The sequence below is a fragment of the Fukomys damarensis genome, unplaced genomic scaffold (assembly GCF_012274545.1).
Source record: "Fukomys damarensis isolate Sample0158 unplaced genomic scaffold, DMR_v1.0_HiC HiC_scaffold_37, whole genome shotgun sequence".
NCBI classification, from domain to species: Eukaryota; Metazoa; Chordata; class Mammalia; order Rodentia; family Bathyergidae; genus Fukomys; species Fukomys damarensis.
Window position 1 is genome coordinate 40,307,563 of NW_022900949.1, and position 24,696 is coordinate 40,332,258.

Sequence of the window (24,696 nt, forward strand, 5' to 3'; positions counted from 1 at the left end):
AAACCGAAATAATCTGCAGGAAGATAAATTAGGTCAAATTCTTGAAGACTTAGGTATAGGTAAGGACTTTCTGAACAGAACCAACTGCATGAGACAATACCAAGAATCAGCAGATGGGATTATATCAAATTAAAAAGCTTCTGCACAGCAAAGAAAACAACCAACAAAGCAAAGAGACAACACATAGAGTGGGAAAAAAGTTTTGCCACCCATTCCTTGGACAGAGGACTCATATGTAGAATATATATATAAAGAACTCAAAAAATAAGACCACCCTCCAAAGAAAAAGACTTAATCAAAACATTGGGCAACAGAAATGAACAGACAATTCTCAACAACACAGATGGCCAATATATATGCATGAAAAATGCTCAACATCTCTTGCCATTAGAGAAATGAAAATCATAACAATGCTAAGATTCCTTAGCACTTACTCCAGAAAATGGGTATCATCAGGAAATCAAATAACAAATATTGGTAAAGTTACTGGGGAAGAAAAAACCCTTCTTCACTGCTGGTTGGCATATAGACTAGTATAACTATTATGGAAATCAGTATGATGATTAAAAATATTAAAAGAAGAAATTCCATTTGCCCCAACTATTACCCTGCTAGGTACCTTCCAGAAAGAGTTAAACATGCCATACTACAGTGACACATGCATACCCATGTTTACACAAGCACAAATCACAATAGCCAAAATCTTGGAAGTGGCCTATGTATACATCAATAGATAAATGGATAAAGAAAACATGGCATATATACATAATGGAGTACTAGTCTGCCATAAAGGATAGAGTTGTCATTCACAAGAAAATGGATGCACCTTGGGACCATAATTTTAAGTGAATACAGTAAAAATTAGACACACAAGCTTAAATATCACATTTTCTATTATATGAGAAACAAAACAATGTACAAAATAAAATATTATATAAAAAAAGAGATGAAGGGGAGGCAAGGAGGGAGGGTAGTGAAAAAATGTACCTGCAGTGGAAGGTACAGGAAGGGGATAATATAACCATCATAATTTTCCAGTCACTAAAAAAAAATGAATAAAATATGACTTACAGGAATAATTGTGTCCATATTACTTGAAGTTTAATGACTCTAGGTAAAAAATTACTAGAGAAGTTATTATGTTGTTTATCCAATAGTATATTATCATCTGTTATCAGCAACCTTCAGTAAGGAGGAGTTTAACACCTAAGTTACAATGACTTATCACTCAATACTCAATACTGTTAACACATTAGGAATATTTAACTTATTTCTTTAAAAACTTAAAGATTATATATAATCTCCAGAAAATTAAAAATTCATTCTATATTCTCTGGGAAACAATTTAAAAACTGTCAGAAACCTATCTTGTTCTGATATAATGTCCAATTTGGAAGATATTCTTTGTCCGGTTTTCAAAAATGAGGCTATTTAATAAACATAGACTTATAATCAACATATTCCTTTAGAGATGAGTAATCCACATTGTTCTGATGGGTATGTTTCCTTTCTACCACATCAAGTAGTGATGTCTAGTATATTTTAAGCAAGAGTTGTTATTTAGCACATTTTCCTATTTGTAGGATTTATCCCTAGTAACACATCTTTCACATTATGGTTAGAGATATGAATAAAGGCTATTCTTTACCTTTATATTTGTAAATGATTTTTTCCAAAATAAATATTTTGATGTTATGAAGTGCATATTTTTCTCAAAGTCTCTCCAGTTAATACATATGTAAAGTTTTAATAAAAATCTGTATCTTCTCATGTTGAATGAAGACTCAATATCCATGAAAGGCTTTTTCATATTTTTGTATTTGTAGGGGTTTTCTCCAGTATAAGTTATCTTATGCTGATTAAAATGTGAAAAAACTGTTACAAGCTTTTCCAGGAGATTTACCTTTATAGGATTTTTATCTAACATGAATTTGGCCATGTTGTCTAAGATTGGAAGTATGTGTTCTTTGGTGCCGAGAAAGATGTGAAATTTGATTAAAACTTTTGTCACATTCTGTGCATTTATAGGGTTTCTCACCAGTATGAATTCTCTGGTGTTTAGTAAGGGTTGAGCTTTGATTAAAGGCTTTGCCACATTCTTTACACTTGTAGGGTTTCTCTCCAGTGTGAATTCTTTGGTGTCCAATAATGGTGGAGCAATACTTAAAGGCTTTGCCACATTCTTTACATTTGTATGGTTTCTCTCCAGTGTGTATTCTTTCATGATTACTAAGATTTGACCTTCGATCAAATGCTTTGCCACACTGTTTACATTCGTAGGGTTTCTCTCCTGTATGAATTCTCTGATGTTGAGTAAGCGTTGAACTTTGATTAAAGCATTTCCCACATACGTCACATTTATAGGGTTTCTCTCCAGTATGAATTCTTTGGTGTCGAGTAACCGTTGTACAATATCTAAATGTTTTACCACATTCCTTACATTTATAAGGTTTCTCTCCCGTATGTGTTCTCTGGTGCCGAGTAAGATGTGAAGTTTGATTAAAGGTTTTGTCACATTTTGTACATTTGTAGGGCTTCTCTTTAGTATGAATTCTCTGGTGTTGAATAAGTGTTGACCTCTGAATAAAAGCTTTGCCACATTCTTTACATTTGTACGGTTTCTCTCCAGTATGAATTCTTTGGTGTCGAATAATGGTTGTGCAGTATCTAAAGGCTTTGCCACATTCTTTACAATTGTAAGGTTTCTCCCCTGTATGTATTCTCTGGTGCTGAGTAAGAGGAGAAATTTGGCTAAAGGTTTTGTCACATACTTTACATTTGTAGGGTTTCTCTTTAGTATGGACTCTCTGGTGTTGAGTAAGTACTGACTTTTCAATATATGTTTTACCAGAGTCTCTAAATTTATAGGGTTTCTCTCCAATTTTAATTGCTTGATGCTTAGCAAATGTTGAGTTCTGATTAAAGGTTTTGTCAGAATTTTTACAACTGTAGGATTTCTCTCCAGGAAGAATTAACTGATGTTGAATAGGGCTTAAGCAATATTTAAAGGGTTTATCATTATCTTTAAAATTGTAGGATTTCTCTCTAGTATGAATGTTCTGATGTTGATTAAAGATAGAGTCATCAACAAAAGCTTTGCCACAGTCTTTACAATTATAAACCTTATCTTGAAAATGGGCACTTTGATGGGTAGTAAATTCTGAGGACTGGTCAAAGACTCTCCCACACGTATCACATTTATAAATGTTCTCTGAAAATTGTTGTTTATTAGGATTTGAGCCATGGTAAAAATTTTCAATACTTTCATTATAAGGATAAATTTTCTTTTCAATATGAGTATCCTGGCAATTATATAGAGTACAGCTGTTCTTAAAGGCCTTCCCATTTTTATTATATATGTCATTAGTTTTCCAAATATCTATATGTGGACTTTGATTATGTGTTAATGGACGCATAAATTCCTTCCCATATTGGTTAAAACTGCATATTTTGGCACAGGAAAAGGTAGGCTTAATAGTCTGATGTGGATTATTAAAATGTAGTGGCATAAATTCAGATATATTTTGTGAGGCTATATGTTCTTGATTTTTATTGACAGTGAAGTTTTTGTTATTTTCAGTTGTCATACACTGGTGGTATCCATTATGAAATGGATTCTCATCTTCATACTTAACAATTTTCCAGTCTTTCTTTAAGTGCAAACTACTAAAGCCACAATTTTCAGATCTTTGATTTATCACTTTTTGAAATGAATGTTTCATGTCCTTCTCTGATGAAAATCCTTGGGTATGATGAGAAGACATAGCTGCTAAAAAAGTAAAAATAACCAATTATCCCACAGGTTAATATAGCTTACAAAACTAATATATAACATTATACCAATCTGAAGACTTCAGCAGGATAATAGAATACAAAAGTTCCTCATTCATTTCCCACAGATACATGAACTTGACAAAACTCTCAAACAATTATCTAGAACTCTGAAAAACAGTTATAAGTTCACAGCAATCTAGCTGAATGTAACCCTAAGAAGAGTCACATGCATGAGGGAAAGAAAGTTTTTTTTTTTTAAATAAAGTTATTAGTAGAAGTTATTTCCGTTAACCACAACTCATCCTCTTCAGTACTGGGTAGTTACTATACAACTCCCAAACCTTTTCTTTCCCTCAGGAAACACAGAGGACAGTGGATCACATATGGACACATTTTGGCTTTAGAGGTGGTATAAAAACTGTTTTCTGTTTACCCTTATGTGGAGAATGGGAGATAAGAGGTATATTTTACATGAGAGTTCCTGTCATATGAGACCAAATCTAACTAGTAATTAGAACAGGAGCCAAGTGAGGAGAGTACCACATATAGTCAACAAGAGTAGGAGGGAGTACAGGGCATTAAACAATGTTAATAAACTTTTTTCACTGGAAAACACAAGTGTAATTATAGGGAAGACTCATACAAAAACAGGTTTGAGAGGCCTAGCATAGATGATTGAATGTTGCCAAACCATAGACATTGACAAATGAATTTTTATATTATTTTGTAAAAATTCTACCTAGCATTTATTCATTTAAATTGCACATATAACTTGAGTAAATACCAAATAGTTTCTCTGATGTGAAAAACTAAAAAATGTAAATAAGGTTCAAATGGTATAATTGATAGTGTAAAATAGGAAGAAAATGGCTAAAGGGGAAGTGGGAAGGGGAGTGGAAAGGAAATAAGGGAAAAGAAAAACTGTGAAAAAAGGAAAAAATGGAAACAAAGTCTTTGTAAACAGGGAAGGGTGAAGTGGGTGAAGGGAGGGCAGGGGTATATGGAAAAAAAAAAGAACCAAGACATGTCATGTAAAGGTACAAGATCCCAATGATAAATGTAACTGTACTGTTTGTTTTAAATACACCAATAAACTTAATGTACATATATACCATGCATATTATATTGTTTTCAAATTATTTTACATAATAATCACTTCTGTTCTCAGACACTCTATGCAGTCTATTAGCATTTCTGAAGAATGCAATGTATTAATTATATTCACCATGTTGTAATAGATAACTCTTGAACTTTTAAAGCTTTGTCGTCTAAAATTTGCAATCTTTGAGTATCATCTCAAATTCTCTGCCAATAATTATAGGCCATGGTAACCACCATTTTACTACATATCTAAAAGCAACTTTTTAAGATCCCACATATAGTTTAGATTATATACTAATTGCATTCTGCTCAGTTCAATTATTATAAAGTCCTGCATGACTACCTGTACTGAATCAAATTATGAGATTATCTTTCTTTTTTTTTCCTCATTGAGTTTATTGGTACATTTTAGTTATACAGTACAGTTACATTCATTATTGGGATCTTGTACCTTTACATGACAGGTCTTGGTTCTCATTTTTTCCCCTTGTCCCTGCCCTCCCTTCACCCCTCCTCCCTCCCCCTTTATGAGATTATCTCTTTCTGTGGCTGAATAGTAACCCACTTATACATAAAATCATATATACCATATGATCTTATTCCTTCATCTATTAAAGACAACTTAGACTGCATCTATTTCATGATTATCATGAATAATGTTGCAATGAAATGTGCATTGTAAATATCTCTTCAACACAGTGCCTTATTTTCCTTTCGCTATAGATTCTGTTGTGGGATTATTGGATCATATGACTTTTCTATTTTTATTTGTTGTTCTTTTGTATTGCTGGGGATCAAACCCAGGGACTTGTCTTTGCTAAGCATGTGCTCTATAAATAAGCTATACCTTCAGTCTTATTTTTAATTTTTTGAGAAATTTTGATACTGTTTTCCATAATGACTGTAGTAATATGCAGCAGAATGTTTCTCTTTTTTTAATTTAAATTGAATTTATTGGTACATTCTAGGTAGAGAGTAAAGTTACATTCGTTACTGGGATCTTGTACCTTTACATGCCAGGTCTTGGTTCTCATTTTTTCCCTTCAGAATGTTTCTTAAGTAGATAAATCTCAACAAAAGTTAACAGAACTTAACAAAAACACAGAAAAAAACACTGACCAAAGAACAAATTAAAATAGAGTAGAAATTAGCCCCGAAAAAATGACATTTATGAATTCTTAAAGAATTTAAAATAATCATTTGAAGCATGCTTAATGAGCTAAACAAGAACCCAGAAAACTGAAGGGACTCAGGACAACAAAAATATTAATGGATAAACATTTTAAATAGAAACAATCAATCAGAAAGGGTGTAGTTGAAGTATTCAATAAGTAACAATGCCTGATAGAGACATCTACACTCAAATAGCTCAATTATCTCCAACTAGGACAGACACAGACACTCAAAATGAACATATTGAAATCAAAGTTTCAAAGTCACAGTGAAAGAGAACATCTTGACAGCAGAAAAAAAAATGATGTCATATATAAATTTCTCACGTACCAGTGGATTTTTCTGTAGAAACCTTGATACGTAAATAAGAATTGAGAAATATAGACACAGTTCTAAAAAAAAAAAAAAAAAACTGCCAAGAATATGGCATGCAAAAAACTATCCTCCTTAAAAATATTACGTATTGCCGGGCATGGTGGTGCACACCTGTAATCCCAGCACTTGGTAAGATGAGGCAGGAGGATAGCTGTGAGTTCGAGTCCAGCCTGGGCTACATAGTGAGTTCCAGGTCAGTCTCAACTACATAGTGAGACCCTGCCTCAAAAAACAAAAAACCAGAAAAAAAAAATTAAGTATTTTTTGAGATAACTGCTCAAAAAGTTCAATACCACTAGACATTGAAATGTCTAAATAAAGAAAGGGTAAAGTCAGACCTTCTTACTGAAAAGTAAAATAATGTTGCAAAGTAACAAGGCACATAAAATTTTATGCCTCTCAGGGAAATATATAGACATGTACAGAATTCCATAGCACTAAAATGAAGATGCAAAAAACATTTTCAAGTTTACTATAGAATTTGAAGATTAAAAATACAAAACATCATAAGCAGCTTTTAATATGCATGCAATATAATAATATTTCTGACATTAATAACAATGTTGAGGAGAAATATAAAGATAAAATTTAATTTTTAGGTGGAATTCAAGTTGTTACCAGATTAAAATGTGATAATTCCTAATACAATGACAAAATACCTAAATAAAATAAAAAGGCAATATGACAAAAGTAAAAATAAAATAAATCAATAAAACACAAATTAAAGCAATTAGAGTAGAAAAAATAATTACAGAAATATTTAGCATAAGCACAGTATTAGTTTCATCCTTTACAGTAACTTAAATTTAAATTAATCTAAAATCCCAATCAAAATAATACAATGGCCACTTGAAATAAACCTACAAAAATTTAAATATATGACTTTGGGAGGTTCTTTTCAGATCTAAGTACATAAAAAGAGAAAGTGAAAAGATGGCCATATTTCATAAAAGCTGTCAAAAAGAGAACAGGAGTGACCATAAATACATGATAAAATATTCTTAAACTCTGATGCACCATTTAAACAATTCTAGATACGTATCATTTTCAGCTATGACTATGCATCCATGACGTACTGGCTTTTTGTTTCACTGACTCATTTTATGGTGTAAGAATTTCCACAGAACATCCATTAAAATTATACACAAAGTGCTGTGCTGAGACCATTTTAATGAGTAAGTATAGAAGCCTCACAATGTGACTAATATACTAAATTAGATTAAGCCTTGAGAGATTGGTACAGATCTTCTGAGACTACCATAGGCAATGGAAGAGCAGTCCAAGCATGCAGACCCTCACAGGTGACAGTGATAACTTTGGCCATCATTGTGAATCACCTAGGTCACAGGAGGGAAGAGAGAAGCCTAGAGGAATCGAGAGTGTGATAGACATGGGGCAAGAGAGTCCTTTTTTGACACCAAGAGGAATAAACTTGATTTCTAAAAATCATTTCTATTCAAACAGAAGTTCTCATTTAATATTATAAAGCCTTTGAGGGCCAGGGATTTGGCTCAGAGGTTCCACTGCCTGCCTCACAAGTGCAAGGGTCCAGGCTCGACCCCTGGTAACAGAAACAAAGCCTTTAAGCCTCTCATCCTTGTCCTCTGCTTCATTAATCTCTACCTACCTGGATGTATAGCTGCTGTTCCCTGACTCTTTACATCCCAAAGCTCCTTGCTTTGCTCCAGAAAGGTGATCAGGTATGGCTTAGTGACAGCTAAACCTGTTAATTGAAAAATGGAACATGGCACCTGCTTTAGTTTCTCCCAGCAACTATTGACATTTCTTCCTGATCAGTGTAGGCACTAGAAAAGACATGAAAGAAGATTCTAAAACGTTCATTACCCAAAATATTTCCAGATAAAAAGCATTTCTAATTTGTAGACCCTGAACTCCACTTGCAACTACTAAATCAAAACGGGGTTGGGGGAGGGTGCTTTAAGTAACAGGAGACAATTTTTATATCACCGAATTTCTAAAATTATCATTAATCACAGGGAAGGATGTGTAATACATCAAGAAAGAGGCATGCAAAAGAGAAGAATGAATGACATAAAAAAATTCTTGTCTATACTGAAAAACCCTCAATTTTTTTCTTTGAAATCAAAATTTAAAACTCATTCATATGAAGCAGAAGCTTCCAAGAGATAATATAAAAAAGAATGGAAATTAATGCTGACTGAATCAGGAATCTATAGGGAAGTTATACTCACCCAGGGAGAGGAGGTTTCTGTAGTTCTCTATCATCACATCTCTATACAAATTCTGCTGAGCAGGCTCCAGGAATTCCCACTCTTCTACAGAGAAATCAATGGCCACATCCCTGAATGTTAACATTTCCTGAAATCAATCAATCAATCAATTAATCACAGAAATTTTGATTCTGTGGTCGCTGAGAGAGTTCATAATTTGACCCGATATGAAATGAATTAAAATTGCATTTGACTTAGGTCAGTGCTCTTTATTATTTTATAGGATATTATTCAACACGAATATTCTTGAATGTAGTAGTATTTAATTCTGAGGAAAAAAGCATAACACAAAATTCACAAAGCCAGTGTAAACACTATATCTTAAAATTCAAAATATAAAATCAATACATTTCCAACTATTGCATTTCTATTTTAAAAGATAAGGTCTATATATTTCTCATGTGAGAAAGTTGCCATAAGTCACAAAAGTACTTCTCAAATTTTAATGTTACAACCAATAATGGGAGAGCTTATTAAAATGCAGATTGTGATTCAGAATTGGTGTGGTTTTGGCTTCAGATTGCGCGCAAAGCTTAGAAGTAATGCTAAGTTCAATGGTCCAAAGAGACACAATTTTAGATAGCTAAAAGGTAGCACATCACAGATTTCACAATGAATTTAAACGAATAAACTTTACAGTATTTATACATTTTAATATACTAGCAAATATAATAATTCTTTCTGAACATATTAAACATACTAGGTATAATTCTATTGATTTTTATATTTTTTATTAGTACATGGTTGTAGTACATGTTTACATTCCTTGTGGGAAACTAATATATGTACATAATTCTTTTTTTTTGTTTTTTTGAACAGGGTCTCTCTATGTATTTGAGACTGACCTGGAACTCACGATGTAGCCCAGGCTGGTCTTGAACTCACAGTGATCCTCCTGCCTCAGCCTCCCAAGTGCTGGGATTACAGGTGTGCGCCACCACACCGGCTCTCATAATTCCCTTTTCTTAATCGCCTTTTCTTTCCCTCTCTCCTCTCTATATTTCTTGACATAACTTTTGATAACAGTATTTTTCTTCTTACATAGTATGTTTTTCCAAATATCCACTAAATTGTAGAAGAGTTTTATTCAAGTTCATGTCACCTAAAATTTACATAAGACATAAGAAAAATTATTAATGCTAAAAGAATGTGCTGAAAAGTTTTTGTAACTGAAGACATGCATGAAACACACTGCAATAACTAAACAAAATTGATCAGATACTACTTACATTTTATACACACACATGAAACATTACACAATGTAAGTAGTAAAAATATTTACATCAATAAGAATAAAATTGTTTAAAACCTTACATCTATTGGGGGATATTCTATTTTTTTCCATTAAGTTTATTGGTATATTTAAGGTAAATAATAGTTACATTCATCATTGAGATCTTGTACCTTTATGTGATATATCTTGGTTTTATTTTTTTCCAATTCCCCAGCCCTCCCTTCACCTCCTTCACCCTTCCCTATTTACAAAGACTTTGTTGTTTCCATGTTTTTCCTATTTGCTTTTCCCTTATTTCCTTTCCTCTACCCTTCCCACTTCCCCTACTCCTTTAGACCTTTTCTTCCTATTTCACATTATCAATCATACCATTTGAACCTTATTTACACTTTTAATTTTTCACACCAGAGAAACTATTTGGTATTTACTCATTTGTGTCCGGTTTATTTCACTTACAAGCATGATTTTAATATGCATCTGCAATAATGAGACAACCATATTTAAGGATAGAAACTAAAATAAGAACACAGATTCTGAATCTGGTATTTCAGTGTGGGGAAACTGAAACTCCCACCTAAGAATAGTATGTGGAAAACTAGAAGTGGTTAAGAACAAGGAGTTAATCTATCAACTTGATGTCAACAGAAACCACTGTGACCAGATAGAGAGAGCATTCCGGCCCAAAGTGCATGTGAATGCCTTTTGATCTGTAGGAACTGTAAAATGCTATGGTGTCTAATCATTCTCTTGTGGTCTTTCTGCAGATGTTTCTTCTGTAGATTTTGCTGATAATGTATGTATAAATAACCAGCTTTGCCTCAAATAAAGCAGATGGTCTTTTGTCTCCACTCTGCCTAGAGTGTCTTTCCTTTTCAATCCTTACTCTCTCCTTCAGGTACTGTTCGACTAGTGGGAGCTGGTCCCCCACATTTCAGTAATTTTTTTCCTTTCATTTATTATTCTGTTGAGATATACCACAGACTTTTAAAACACTTTGAAAAAGTCTCAGACATTAAATAAGGAATAACTTGTAGTATTAACTCTTGGAGGAATATTTGGGATAAAAGAATAAACATGTTCAAGACAAATCTTCTAAAATATATTTTTCTAAATTGAAGGTAATTCCTGTAACTGATAAAGAAAAGTTTAAACTTATTTGTGGTAAATGGAGTACTACTCAGCCATTAAGAATGAGAAATTAGAGTCCTTCATAGGAAAATGGATACATATTGAGGATATACTCCTAAGTGAAATAAATAAGTCACACATGTGTAAATACCGAATAGTTTCTCTCATGTGAATAAACTATAATAGTACATAAGATCCTAATTAGATAACTGATAATGTGAAATAGGAAGAAAAGGGCTAAAGGTGTAGGGAAAGTGGGAAGGGTAGGGGAAAGGTAATAAGGGAAAGGAAAAAAATAGGAGAAAATGGAAATAAATTGTTTGTAAATGGGAAGGGGAGGAGCAAGTGAAGGGAGGGCAGGGACAAGGGGAAAAAATGAGAACCAAGACCTGTCATGTAAAGGTACAGGATCCCAATGATGAATGGAACTGAACTGTATACCTAAAATGTACCAATAAACTCAATGAAGGAAAAAAAAAATTATTTGTGGTAAAATAAATAGGAGTCAAAATTTTGGATGCCTGACATCTAAAATCATATGATGCTGGGCAACATGCTTAATACCTCAAATGTAATTTTTCATCAACCTAGTAAGCCACAAAGACCCTGGAAACGCTTCCTCACTTCTAGGAAGATAAATTAGGATGGGTGAAGCATTATCAATCATATCTCTAGGTACCAAGTATGGTGACAGATTAGAGTTGAGAGATCTCCATATCTGGATATAGAGAATTAAGTGAAAAAATGAGAGTATATTGGAGGAAATGTAGACAGATTTTCTCAGTTATGACCAGCTGTCCCTACACTCCAGGCTCCTACCACAAGATCCCACCTATACATAACATTTATTAGGCTTTACCTATCACTCAGCTCAACTAATATATCCTTTCTAACAGCTGGACCAAACTTTCCAATGGTATCCAGTCTTTGAGAGCTCACAAACTAATTCACTCAAATCTTGCTCACTCTGACCAATGAGTCCCCTCATACCATACCAGGTTTACTACTTACCTCAGTGAACAGGACCATCATCCAGCATTCCTCTATCCTGGTATATCTTCCTACCCCTGGAAATGAGCTCTTGTAAAAAATTTCCTAAACTCAAACCAAGATTTCTAAAAAGACTATAAAGTACAAGACCAGAAAATTTATCTGCTGATGAGACAGGACAAAACCATAAAAATACAACACCTTAGTCAGCACACATCTTAATTATATCTTTTTAAATTTAGTGACATTCACTAGCATTTTAAGTACATTTAAATACACATGGATAAATTGATGGCATATAGTTTAAGAGGAAGACCATTTTGTTGCAGAACTGAAATATGAATTCACCATACACCTCCCAGATTCACACTACCTCCATATCCCACTCCCGTTTTTGCCATCTTAGACCGGACCACAAAGTCTACGGAGCTTTTGGCCTGTTTCTACACACCTGAAAGTATATATACTGCCTTCTAAGAGCACCATCTTTTGACTGATCCATCACTCAAAGGACAGCTGCAGTTGCTATCTCTCAATCCCCAGATGCACATGAAGATATCTTGCTAATTTACTTCCCGACAGTCCAGTTCCATGGATTGCAGGTCAGTCATGTCATCCCACACAAGAGATCTATCAATCTTTCTGCTCCTATGAAGTGGTACATTATCCAATCATATTCCCTGTCTCTCAAACCCATGGGCTTCTCCTTGTATCACCTTCAGGGACACAGAATCTGTCACCAGCATCTGCAGAGCACCTTGGGGAGAGCTCGCTAGCATTGGGAATTTCTGGTATGATGGAATAGTGAGCATCAGCCCACCTGCACAGAAGGAACTACTCAAAGATCCTGTGCTGGGGATATCCCTGAAGAGAAGACCAGACTTCCCACAAGACCCTGTTCTTCTCCACTACAAATCAATAGAGGAGGTTCTGCTTATTTTCCCAGCCAAGTCCTGTTGCTAGGAGACAGGTCCTATTGAACAAGAATGATATATGCACATGACAAATGTGCAGAATTTTTGTTACAGATTCAATCATATAAAAACAACCTGGAATACGATGATAATAACAAAGAAATACAAATGGTGACCAATGAGTAACAATAAGAAACTTGTTAACTTTTTATATCAGTATTATGGTCCTAGAACTCACACATTCCAAAGGATGAGAAAAGCATGTCTGCATTTCACTTTAGAAGTTTTAATGAATAGAAAAATAATATGGTCACTCTCTTACAATCCAGCACACACTACACTAATTTTGGAGTCTTCCATGGATTGAATTACAGAAAAAAAAATGTATTTCTGTAAACAATGGAACAAAACCACAGGGTAACAGGGTAGGTATACTCCAGAATCCTTGTTCAAATTTATACTGCCAGTGCCTAAATGTTTCACCTAGGAAATCTCAAGTATACTCCAACCATCATATCATTATTTTCGTGCATGTAAAAACATGTTTGTGATGATCCTGATCTTTCCCTTCCTTGTCTTTGTTTCTTCCCAAAGGAGGCAAGGGATTCTTCATGTGGTGTTTCTCACAGCTGCCTTGACACTGGTTTCTCTTTAATCAAGAACTTTCCATTATGGTTGACCTAGACCTGAGCAGCAGACAGAGGTTGTGGGACAGTGGAGTAAATGTGTGTGTGTGTGTGTGTGTGTGTGCGTGTGTGTGTGTGCGCACGTGTGCTCACTCTTGCCAGAAGTAACCCTTACTGTCTCTCTCCCAATGTATTGTCTGCATTCCTACATTAATGGAATCAGTACCTAGTGTTCCCCTTCTAGGATATACATTATACTTCTCTTTCTGGGACTCTGTTTCTACCTATAAAGAGACAATAATATTTATTTGGATATGCTTTCCTTTCCCTGACTCTATCCTTTAATAGTATAAGGCCAAAAATATAAGGCCTTTTCCTCCTTCTATGAAGTCCTCAGAACCAAAAACAGAAGGCTCCAAGATTTACTAGGTATTTTCAACACAAGCAATGAAATCTATTCTCCCATACATTTAGAAAGTTGTTCCTAAGTATGCTGCTTTTGATACTGTCATGACTAGAATTATTGCCTTAACTTCACTTTTGCTTCTTCCACTATCATATTTCATTTGCAATCTCTACTAATTCAGATAATATATACATTATTTCTATTTGGCCAATGAAAAAACTGAAAACCATAGAGAGTTTTTATATGCTCATCAACTTAGCAAGAGAATATGTAACATAATTTTCCTATATTATGTTAGTAAATATATTAGGGATATAAAATAAATATATTTGTTGTAATTTCTGATCATTTTGTGCCTCCTGCCTAATAAAGGTTGAATACTATGCTCAATAATAGACCTAGTAAGAACTTGAACCACTAATGTAGGAACTGCATTATCTTCACCTCCAGAATGTTCATTTCTTGTATACAGAAATGCAATTGATTTTTGTACACTGACCTTGTATCCTGCTATGGTATTAAGTTCCATTACTAGTTTTAATAATTGATGGTCAATTCTTCACAATTTCTTAAATATCATGTCATATGTAAATATAAATGATCATTATTATGCTTTTCCAATCTGGATGCATTTGACTTATGTATGTAGCCAAATGACCTGGCTAGCATCTCCACAACAATGCTGAATGCTGTGTTAAGACCAAATGTGTTTATATTGATTCTGTCTTTTTTGCTTGCTGAATCAAATACCTGATAGCCCAAGTTAAAGGAGGAAATTTTTTTTTTGGCTCACAGTTCATAGTTGGCTGGCTCCAAGGCAAGGTAGCATGACAGAGGGGAATCACAGGGAAGAAACAGTTCAGGGTAGAAGGCAACAAAGCAGCACAGTGGCGAATAAGCAACAAGTGAAAACAGTGACAGCAGCTCTCTTTCTGTCCCTTATATTTTATCCAGGCTACATGCTCTTAGGGCAGCTAGCACTCAGATCCTTATCCTATCATCACAGCATGAATCAATCCTAGCATCGCATCCTTAATCCCAGCATCACATACTCTAGATTCAGCCACCTCTGAAAAGCTCCACCTATGACTTCATGAAGCTTTGGGGGGACATCAAAACACAAGCATAACAGACTCTAATCTTAGAAAGTAAACATATTTTGTAATTAAATATATTAACTGACAGGTTTGGGTCAGGTTGAACAGTTTGTGTGCTACTAGAAATTTGTCCATTTTACTTAAAATTATGCAATGCATTGAAACATCATTTTTCATGTTATTATTCTTTATATATTCCTGCTTCTGTAAGGTTGGTAGCAATACTTCTTCTTTAATCTTTAGTTTTCGTTATTTGAGTCTGTTTTTTTCCTGGTCTAACTGAAAATTTTCTTAACTTTCCTTCTATTATAACTGTTTTGTTCAGTTCTATTATCTCCAATTTTACTCCTTGATTTCTGCTGCAATTGTTATTTCCATCCTTCTGATTATTTTATATTCTTTTTGCTATTCTTTCCTGTGTTTTAACATAGAACCTAATGATGCTGAATTAGGATCATGCTTTTTTATTAATACAGAAACTTACAAATATAAATTTCCTTCTAAGCACTAAACCTTTCAAGAGTTTGGCATATTTTTTTCAATCATTTCACTGTTTTAAATGTCCCTATTGATTTCTTCTGAGGCCATTTTGAAGTATTGGAAATTACTGTTTAACTCCATCTATTTGAATTTCCAAAGTCCCTTTGTATTTTTAAGTCTCAGATTTATCCCTTTGTGACAGGAGAACATGCAGTGGATAATTTTTATCCTTTTACATTTACTCTAGTTAAGGCTCGCTACAAAGCCTTGTTTGAGAATGTTTATTCTGCTGTTGTTGGGCAAAGGCTGTGTAAACTCTAGCAGGACTGCAAAGTTGTTTCTGTATCCCACTCGATGCTTTTCTAACACCTAGTTGTCCTACCCATTACTGAAAGTAGGTTTTTGAAGTCTGTAACCAGAACTCTTTTTCAGTCTTTGTCTTCTTGAGACGGGTTCTTAGTGACACTTAATTCCATAATCTTCCTATCTCAGCCTCTGAAGCGTTGTCATTATAAGAATGGACCACAACATCTCACTTAGCTATCATGCTTGAAAGTTTTATTTCTACTTTTATCATTTCAGTCCTTGCTTCACGTTTTAGTTACATTTTGTTGGTGGGTAATGACACTGGTGCTTTCTTCCTCATCGTTCACAATTTTACATTATAAGATGCTCCTTATTATCATTAATAACTGTTTCTTACAAATCTGTCTTGTCCACCAATTTCTCTTTGCAAGGCATTTCTTTTTTTTTTTTTTTTTTTTTTTTTTTTTGTACCAGGGATTGAACTCGGGTCCTTGAGCTTGCAAGGCAGGCCACCGAACCACTGAGCTAAATTCCCGGCCCTATGGCATTTCTATTTTTGTCCTTCTACATTTAAAACATTTGTACTTTTAAATCTAAAAGGTGACACTGTTAGATAAAGATAGAATCTTGCTTGATAATCACACAATCTTTAGCTGTTACTAGAAATATTTAAGAACTTCACTTTTAATGTTATTATTGATGCAACTGGATTCCTGTTTTTCATAGTATTTTGTTTTCTACTTTTTACACAACTCTCAAAATTCCACTACATTTTCCTTTGTTTTCTTTTGCAATAAATAAATATTTGCTAATGCAACACTTATATTTCCTTAGTGAGTTAGCCACACTAATTTGTCTACACTGTCTAGTAAATATACTTGGGATTAACATGTATATTATACTTTCTTCAAAACAACTTCAGACTCATACTTAGTTCCAGTTAGATAAGAACATCACCTCCAAATCATCCTCCTACATATAGATTTAGGTTACTATATCACTCTAAATTATGCTTGATAGTATTTTGGGTGTATTGTATACACTGTATCTATAAATACTATAAAATAAATACTTGTTATAATTATTACATTATATAATTTCATGACAGTTGAAAAGGCAAGGGAAGAAAACATATCTTGAAATTCCAATATCTTAAGTTTATGTTATTTACAGTTTTCTTCATTTAGTTTATAGGTTTGAGTTGTCATCTGGTGACATTTTCTCAAAGCATTCAGATTTTCTATCTACTCACATTCTTTGTATTTTTTTGCAAAAAAAATGTATTCAGGCCACATGAATAATGTAATAATATTGTTTTGTATATTGTGTAGGAAGAGAAAGTAGAAAAATATGCATTTCTCCTGCCTTTTAGTTTCACATTTACATTGTCTGGTATTCTGAGTTGTCTTGCCTGGTACCCTGGAAATCTTTCTCAATAACTATAAGTGGCTGTATGCATTTGTTTGTTGTCTTAGTTTGCATTATTCACCAGTTTGTCTGGGGAGTATGTGAGGACCAAGTTTCCAGGTCACGGTGGGCTCCATGCCCCTTACCCAGAATAGAGTAAATGCAAAAGTTCCTTTCTGAAAAATTCCATTCTATGTGGCAGTTTCTCTGTGCTTTGACAATTGCAGTTCCTCTTTTAGAGCATCTCCACCCTGCTTCTGTTCCTCTTTTTAAGACAAGCTTCTTTTTATGCAATTCAATGAATATAGGAATTAGTTATAGCTGATATAGGAATTAATTTAGTTATAGTTGATATAGAAATTAGTCATAGTCAATAGAAAAGCTTCTTTTTGTGTGATCTAATCAATATAGGAATTAATTATAGTGGATATAGATAGTTATATATCTTAGTTAGCAAAAGTCAGAAAAGAGGAATTAATTGTCTAATGAAAAGAGAAATTAATTCTCTAAAGACCTTAGGTAACTTTCCAATACGTACCCTCCCAGCACCCTATAATAAATTTGCAAATGTAAGCATTAGGTCATGTTCCAATGTGCCCTCCCGATGCCCCTTGATGATAAGGGAAAACTAAAAATAGTAACAGAAAAATCCTATATAAACTTGGTTAAAAGTTGGATCTGGGCTCTCAGTCTGAAGCCGCTGTGACGGTGACACCTGAGAGTCCAGGCTTGAGCTTGCAATAAATTCCTCTTGCAATTGCATCGGACATGACTCCTTGGTGGTCTTTGGGGAGTTCGTGACTTGGGCACAACAAGTAGACCACAGATCTCTTCACATTGTCACTGTAAGGCCCTCTAAGAATCATATAATGTTAAAAACTATACACTGAGTGACTGACAGAATTTGTGTATACAAATTAGCAGCTAATGCCTATGTAGTAAACGCAGATATTTGTCCTCAACAGAGCCTCACCCAGAGTTGTAAAGCTGCACAGGGCAATCCTAATCTCTACCTCATCACTGTCTCTTCCTACCCTGATGGCAATCTCTCCACTGTCTGCCCTCTGGTGATGGTTGGTACTCCATCTAACCAGCACTCCAAGGGACACATAAAGAAGGGAAGGAAGGGCTGATGCGGAGGTGTAGCAGGTGAAAGTCCAAGAGCTTAAGAGTGAAGAAGAGCTAGTGGCCAGACAGTGAATAGCCTCTGGGAGGGTTTCTGATGCAGACTATCATTCTTGAGCCCCCGTGCTTTACGCAAACCACATGTCAGAGATCAAGGAAGCAGGAAGACAGGGTTCAGTTTTTAAGGGAAGAGGTACTGGGAAAGTTGCCGCAATAATAAGGGAAGGGAGAGAGCTGGAATGGAGAGAACCAAAAGCCCTGCTGACAGTGTGGCAAGCACATTAGCTGGACGCCTGATCTGGCCCTAGTTTACCACTGTGCTCTCAGGAACCTGAGCTTCCGGTCATCCATTCACACTTCATTGTCGTCTTTCACTACAGAAACTCCAACCCCACCTGTTCTCTTTGAAAAATGTTTATTCCAGGGCTGGCACCGTGGAGGAGTGGGAAATTGCAGTACAGGATACACAGGAGAATATAAGAAGAAACACACACGAATGGAAGAAAACATAAGGCTCATCAAGTCCAGTATTTTTTTCCTAGTAGGGAAGTGTTATGATATGTAAATTACCAACTTGCAGAAGACATTTCATAGGTAAGATGAGTAAAAGTAATCTGTCTTTAAAATCACTTTGGAATTCAATGTGTGGGAAGAAATACATTTTATACTACATCCCAGATCCCAGGGAACATCTTTATAGTCTCGAGAGCTGGAAACAAATTTTAAACAAAACTTGGCTCTATGGAGTGTGACAAATTTCTGATGCTCTATTTTACATTATACTATATTTCAATTATAAATAAATGCCTTAAGCTCCTCAGAGTTACTTCTGCCTGCAACTTTAAAAATAATGAAGTGGATCCATGTTGAGGACATATTCATAAGTGAAGTTAATAGGACACAAGTGTGTAAATACCATATAGTTTCTCTGGTGTGATAAACTAGAAGTGTAAATAAAGGTCAAAATGTATAACTGATACTTTGTAATAGGAAGAAAAGGTTTAAAGGTATTGGGAAAATGGGAGGGGTACAGGAAAGGTTAAAAGGGAAGAGAAAAAATAAGAGAAAAGGAAAAAATGGAAACAAAGTCTTTGTAAATAGGGAAGGGGAAAAGGGTGAAGGGAGGCTAGACGAATGAGGAAAAAATAAAAACCACGATATGTCATGTAAAGGTACAAGATCCCACTGATGAATGTAACTGTACTGTATACCTAAAATATACCAATAAAAAATATCTTTAAAAAAATACTGAATCATCAGTGACTGTGTCTTCTGCCTCCACCTTCCTCAGAACTTGATGGTAAATGCACTAAGCCAGGCCAACCCATCCTCCAGGAATATGTGGGAATAGTCAGTGTGGCATTCTCCTCTGAGACACTCCCAGTTGAGCACTTCATCTTTTGTTTTCCAAAATCACTGAATCCTGAGGTAATTCAAGCTTCCCAGCCTGGAGTGACTCATATTCTACAACAAATCATTTAATCCATATGAGAATTTCATTGAGGCCAAGCTTATTTCAGAGGTGACAGGAGTTCGTTCTTTGCTATGCCTTTATTTTTTAAATTAAAATTTATTAGTATTACCACTGAGGGTATTTACTCTAAACATTTATTAGATCTCTTATTTACTTACTTATTTAGCACTGAAGATTGAATCCAGGACCTTGTACATCCCCAGACCTTATTTTAAAAATTTTTAATTTTACACAATATCTCACTAAGTTGCCCAAGCTGGTCTGACACTTGCTATCCTCCTGCATTAACCTCCAAAGTAGCTAGGGTTATTTGCCACCATACCTGACTTTATGTCTTACACAATATTTGTTCAACAAAATGTAACCTTTATAACTAAGGCAAAATCTATAGGGCAAGAACTTGGCTAAATATCTGTTACTAAATTTGAAAGATCTTTTGATTACCAATCATTAATTTTAGCAGTATACTAAATTCAAAATAAGTACTAAAATTTTTGAAATAATGAAAAAAGAATATATACATGTATCTCCTGATATGGTAGGCAACGCATACATGCAATTTTTTTTTTGTACTACTGTCAAATTTTCAATGAATGTTGTTTGGTCAAATGGGTAACTGTTAAGGAAAAAAGAAAGAAAGAAAAAAACTAAGCTAAGCACTGTGGGAGGCTGAGCCTGGAGGATCACGTCCTTGAGCCCAGTCTGAATAACTCAGTGATTTAGTGAGACCATGTGCCAAAAGAAAGAATAAGAAAAAGTCTATAAAGGCACTAAGTTCAATCTCAGCACCACAAATTATATTGGTAATAATAATAATACAATTTTTGTTCCTATGCTATAAGATACAAAATATCCACCGACTTAAAAGCAAAAGAATAAATTTGAGGAGAAAAATGTCATGACTTTGGTATTAGAAAGGTTTTCTTATAAATTGAGTTTTTAAGTATGAACTCAAAACATAAAACATTTACAAGGTAGGCTTACAATGTCTTCCTGCAGTCAGGTATGGCAGAGTACATAAAGGCTGTCTGCACTTCAGAGAACCAGAGGTCCCAGTCCAAAGTCAAAGGCCTGAGGCTCACTGCAGTCTCCTGTCAGTCTATATTGTGAGGCCAAAGGGTCTGGCTTGGAAGACTGAAGAGATGGCACTAGAAACCTGGAGAAAGATGTCCAAAGGCAATGGTGAAGACTGAAGTGTCTCTGAAGAAGCAGAATTGAGACTTACTTCTTCTTTCCCTCTTTATTCCTTCAAAGCTACAAGCCTATTGGTTGGGAACCAGCATGGGTCTTCCTTCTTCGGTAAGTCACTCGTCCAGACACACCCAGAACCGTGTTAAATCAATCTGCTAGGCATTTCTATTCATGTTAGACCATAACTATCACAAACTCTAATGAAAAAGTATAAGGAATCTAAATAAAATTTCATTACAATTGCAAATTTGTTTATCAAATAATATTATTAACAGCTTGCAAAGGTACAAAGGTAGGAGATGAAATAGGAAAAGATGTTTGCAGTGCACATTTCTGTAAGACTTAAAGTCTCCACTTGCACTCCACGGAGCGTGAACAGCCGAAAGGGCCTCCACGATGCTGAGTCCTATAGCCCAACGATGGCTCCGGAGGCAAGACCCAGGGCCTTACTTCCGAAAGCCGTGAACAGCCAAAAAGGCCTCCACGATGCTGGGCCCTAACACCCAGCGAGCTCGACTGAGAAACGAGAAACCCAGGAGGGAACACACCAGGCTAGATGGTAAATAGACCTTTATTAGTCTAGCCAGACGGCACTCCCGGAGCCAGGTAGCTCAGAGAGGCAACTGCTCAGGGGCTGAGGTCCTTTTTATATGGCTTTTCTAAACAAAAAGTCAGGGCATTCACAGAACTACCAGAGGACAAGATTCCAAACACATTGCTTATCTCAAGCAGGAAATGTTCTATGGTAACCTGTTGTCATACCATTTGCCCCTGGGCAGGCTGTTAGCCAAATTAGCAATTAAGCATATGAAGAAGCACAGTCTCTGGCCTATTAGCATGGAGTCACTTTAGCTTATTCAAGTCTTACAATTTCTAGTAAAGGGCTTGTGATACAGAATATATTAGGCATTATTTATTTCTAAGGAAAAACCAGACAGCACAACACAATAAAAGAATAGCCAAGATATTTCAATAAGCACTTCAAAAATGAGACATACAAATGACAAATATATGAATATGTATATAAATTAGTATTAATAAGAGAAACTAAAATTAAAACTAGCACTTCAAAACTGAAACATACAAATGACAAATACATGAATGTGTACAAATTAGTATTAATAAGAAAAGTTAAAATTAAAACCAGCAGATTCTATTGCATTCTCACCAGAAAGGTAAAAACAACAAATTTTTTTAAAATTAAAACAACTAACAAGCACAAGGTCCTGAGTTTGATCCCCAGTATACCCCAAAAAAAGATATAAAGTGATTGGAGGGGTATGATTGGTGCTGGTGTAAACTGGCAGATACGGTTTGGAAAATGGTTTGGTAGAATCTATCCATGCATATCCTGTGAACCTTTAATTCTACCACTATGCAGAATAGAAATACACTAAAAATTATATAAGAATTCTCTAAGAATAACAGCTGAATTAGAAAAGTAGTAGCTGGGGCTGGGAATTTAGCTCAGTGGTTCTGCTGCCTGCCTTGCAATCACAAGGACCCAAGTTCAATCCCTGACACACACAAAAAAAGTAGTTATCACTAAGGAGGACAGAGGGGACACTGACAATAAGAAGGCATGAAGATGTTCTTTTGGATTTGATAATATTGCATTTCTTAACCTAGGGAGCTACTGTGGGTATGTTCCCTTTGTCATATTTCATAGACCTATATAATTGTTATTATATTTATTACCCTGTTTTTCTTTTGATCAATAAAATCAAATTTACTAAAGTGTCATGCAAAGGCACTAGAAAACACTTCGGTTAGTGGATATGTTAACTGTTTCCTGTGTTGTGCAGTTAAGTAATGTAGATATAGGTGAAAAGATAAAATATGTTACTTTAACTATATGCAGATTGATATTTGTTAATTACACCTCAAACCTGTAAAATGAATAAAATCATGTAAAGCTGAGGTTAAAAAAAGAAACATTGTCTTAAGTAGGAATTTTTAAAACTAAGTATTCATTGGTTAACCAAGTCTTGAAAGGTTAGAAAAGGCAAATTTTATAAAAATGAGTACACAAAAGAAAATCCTAAGATCAAAATTTAAAAAAAAAATAAAAAACAGTGACCATGAACATACCACAGAGAACATCAGCAATGTCAAATGTTGGTTCTTTGCAAGTGCAAGGACCCGAGTTCAATCCCCAGTACCAAAAAAAAAAGGCTGGTTCTTCTACAACAGTAATGAAATGAAACATCAATAAGGAAAATCACATGGCAATTATATGCTATATAAGGGCATTATATAAGTATGGTCATGGCTCACTTCACAAGGAGATGCCCCTAAGAAATGCATAGTCTGGTGATTCTATAAAGGAGCCATCATCACAGCAGGTGCTTATACCCTGCTAGCAGGTGGATGCTTATACCCTAGCACAGCCCACTACATACCAAGGTGACATAAGGTGACACGCTGTAACCACTCTTGCATTGGAAGTCCACAGGGAGCAGAGTTTCACAGTGCAGAGCACAGCTGTGTCACAACGTTATCATAATAGGTGTAGACCTGGCAATGACACAAGTAAAGAATCCTGCAGAACTAAAGATAATACCCTTAAAAATACAGCTGCCTGTTACACACTGTGAATGTCATGTACTGCCCTGCAAATAAGTAGGAAAACGATTAACTTTCCCAAATGAAAGCTGTTGAGATGATGGGGTATCTCTGTGGCAAAAAAAGAAAAATGCAATTGTAGCTTTTGCTCTTCATATATAATAATTTTCTGAGGTAGAAGACAGACCAATATAAGAACAACCTATAAAACATTCAACAGGACAAGGAGTATTTTTCAAAGTAACACAAAACAATATTTAAAAAGTAAAAATTCAGAAATTGTAACTACATGAAAACAAAGACCATTAAATGAAGTTATTAAGGAGTATAAATAGAAGTGAGGTAGTAGGAGATACCATTTCATGTATGATCAAATACTTTTAATAAAACAAAAAAAGACACACACCCCATCACAAAACAAAGGAGGCAAGAGACTTGAAAAGTTGTTTTGTGTATGAAATATCTAAGTTTTCAACAATCATAAAAATCTTAACATCTTTAGAAATTAAGAGAAATGTATTATAAAGTCTAGACAAAATCAAATAGCACTGATGAAGATATGGAACAAATGAACTCTTGTGAGTGGAAGATACAGTGTAAGTTGTTATTCTCCTTTTGGGAAAAACCTTGGCTACTGAAGATACCAATATTTAACCTATACCAGCATAGATACAGAAATTACTACACATGTCCCATGATAACATATAAAGATACAGTTGCATTAATTTCAACTGTTAAAATTTAAGGAGTAGGGGAAAAGGAGATCCATTCAGGAAGAAATAAATAATAAGGTGTGTGTTACCTTCTAGAGGCCAGCAACATTACAACTGTTATGTCTAGTTTAACAAACAATAAAAAAACCTAAATTTTACATGAATGTCACAGCCATGTGGTTACATAAAGACTCAAATACACTACAACATTTGTAGATAATGAAACTCATTATTACAAAGGTGATTATTTTTTCAAATTACTCTATATTGTCCCATCAAAATTTGAACATGCTTTTATTTTTATGGAAAAAGGAAAGAAAATTTTAAAAATTCATCTGGGAGATAGTATATATATTGTATGTATA

The 24,696-nt window shown here is 34.7% G+C and overlaps 1 protein-coding gene across 1 annotated transcript in view; it reads right to left on the reverse strand.

Annotated features, from left to right (window-relative positions):
- Nucleotides 1–1,337: 1,337 nt before the first annotated feature.
- Nucleotides 1,338–24,696, reverse strand: part of LOC104873767 (zinc finger protein 883) — a 31,602-nt gene continuing 8,243 nt past the window's right edge. Inside the window, exons 3-5 of the mRNA XM_010640591.2 lie at nucleotides 8,637–8,763; nucleotides 8,051–8,146; nucleotides 1,338–3,769 (exon numbers count right to left, since the gene is read on the reverse strand). Of these exons, the coding sequence (XP_010638893.1) occupies nucleotides 1,917–3,769; nucleotides 8,051–8,146; nucleotides 8,637–8,763 (2,076 nt within the window). The 3' untranslated portion in view covers nucleotides 1,338–1,916. The remainder of the gene's footprint in view (nucleotides 3,770–8,050; nucleotides 8,147–8,636; nucleotides 8,764–24,696) is intronic.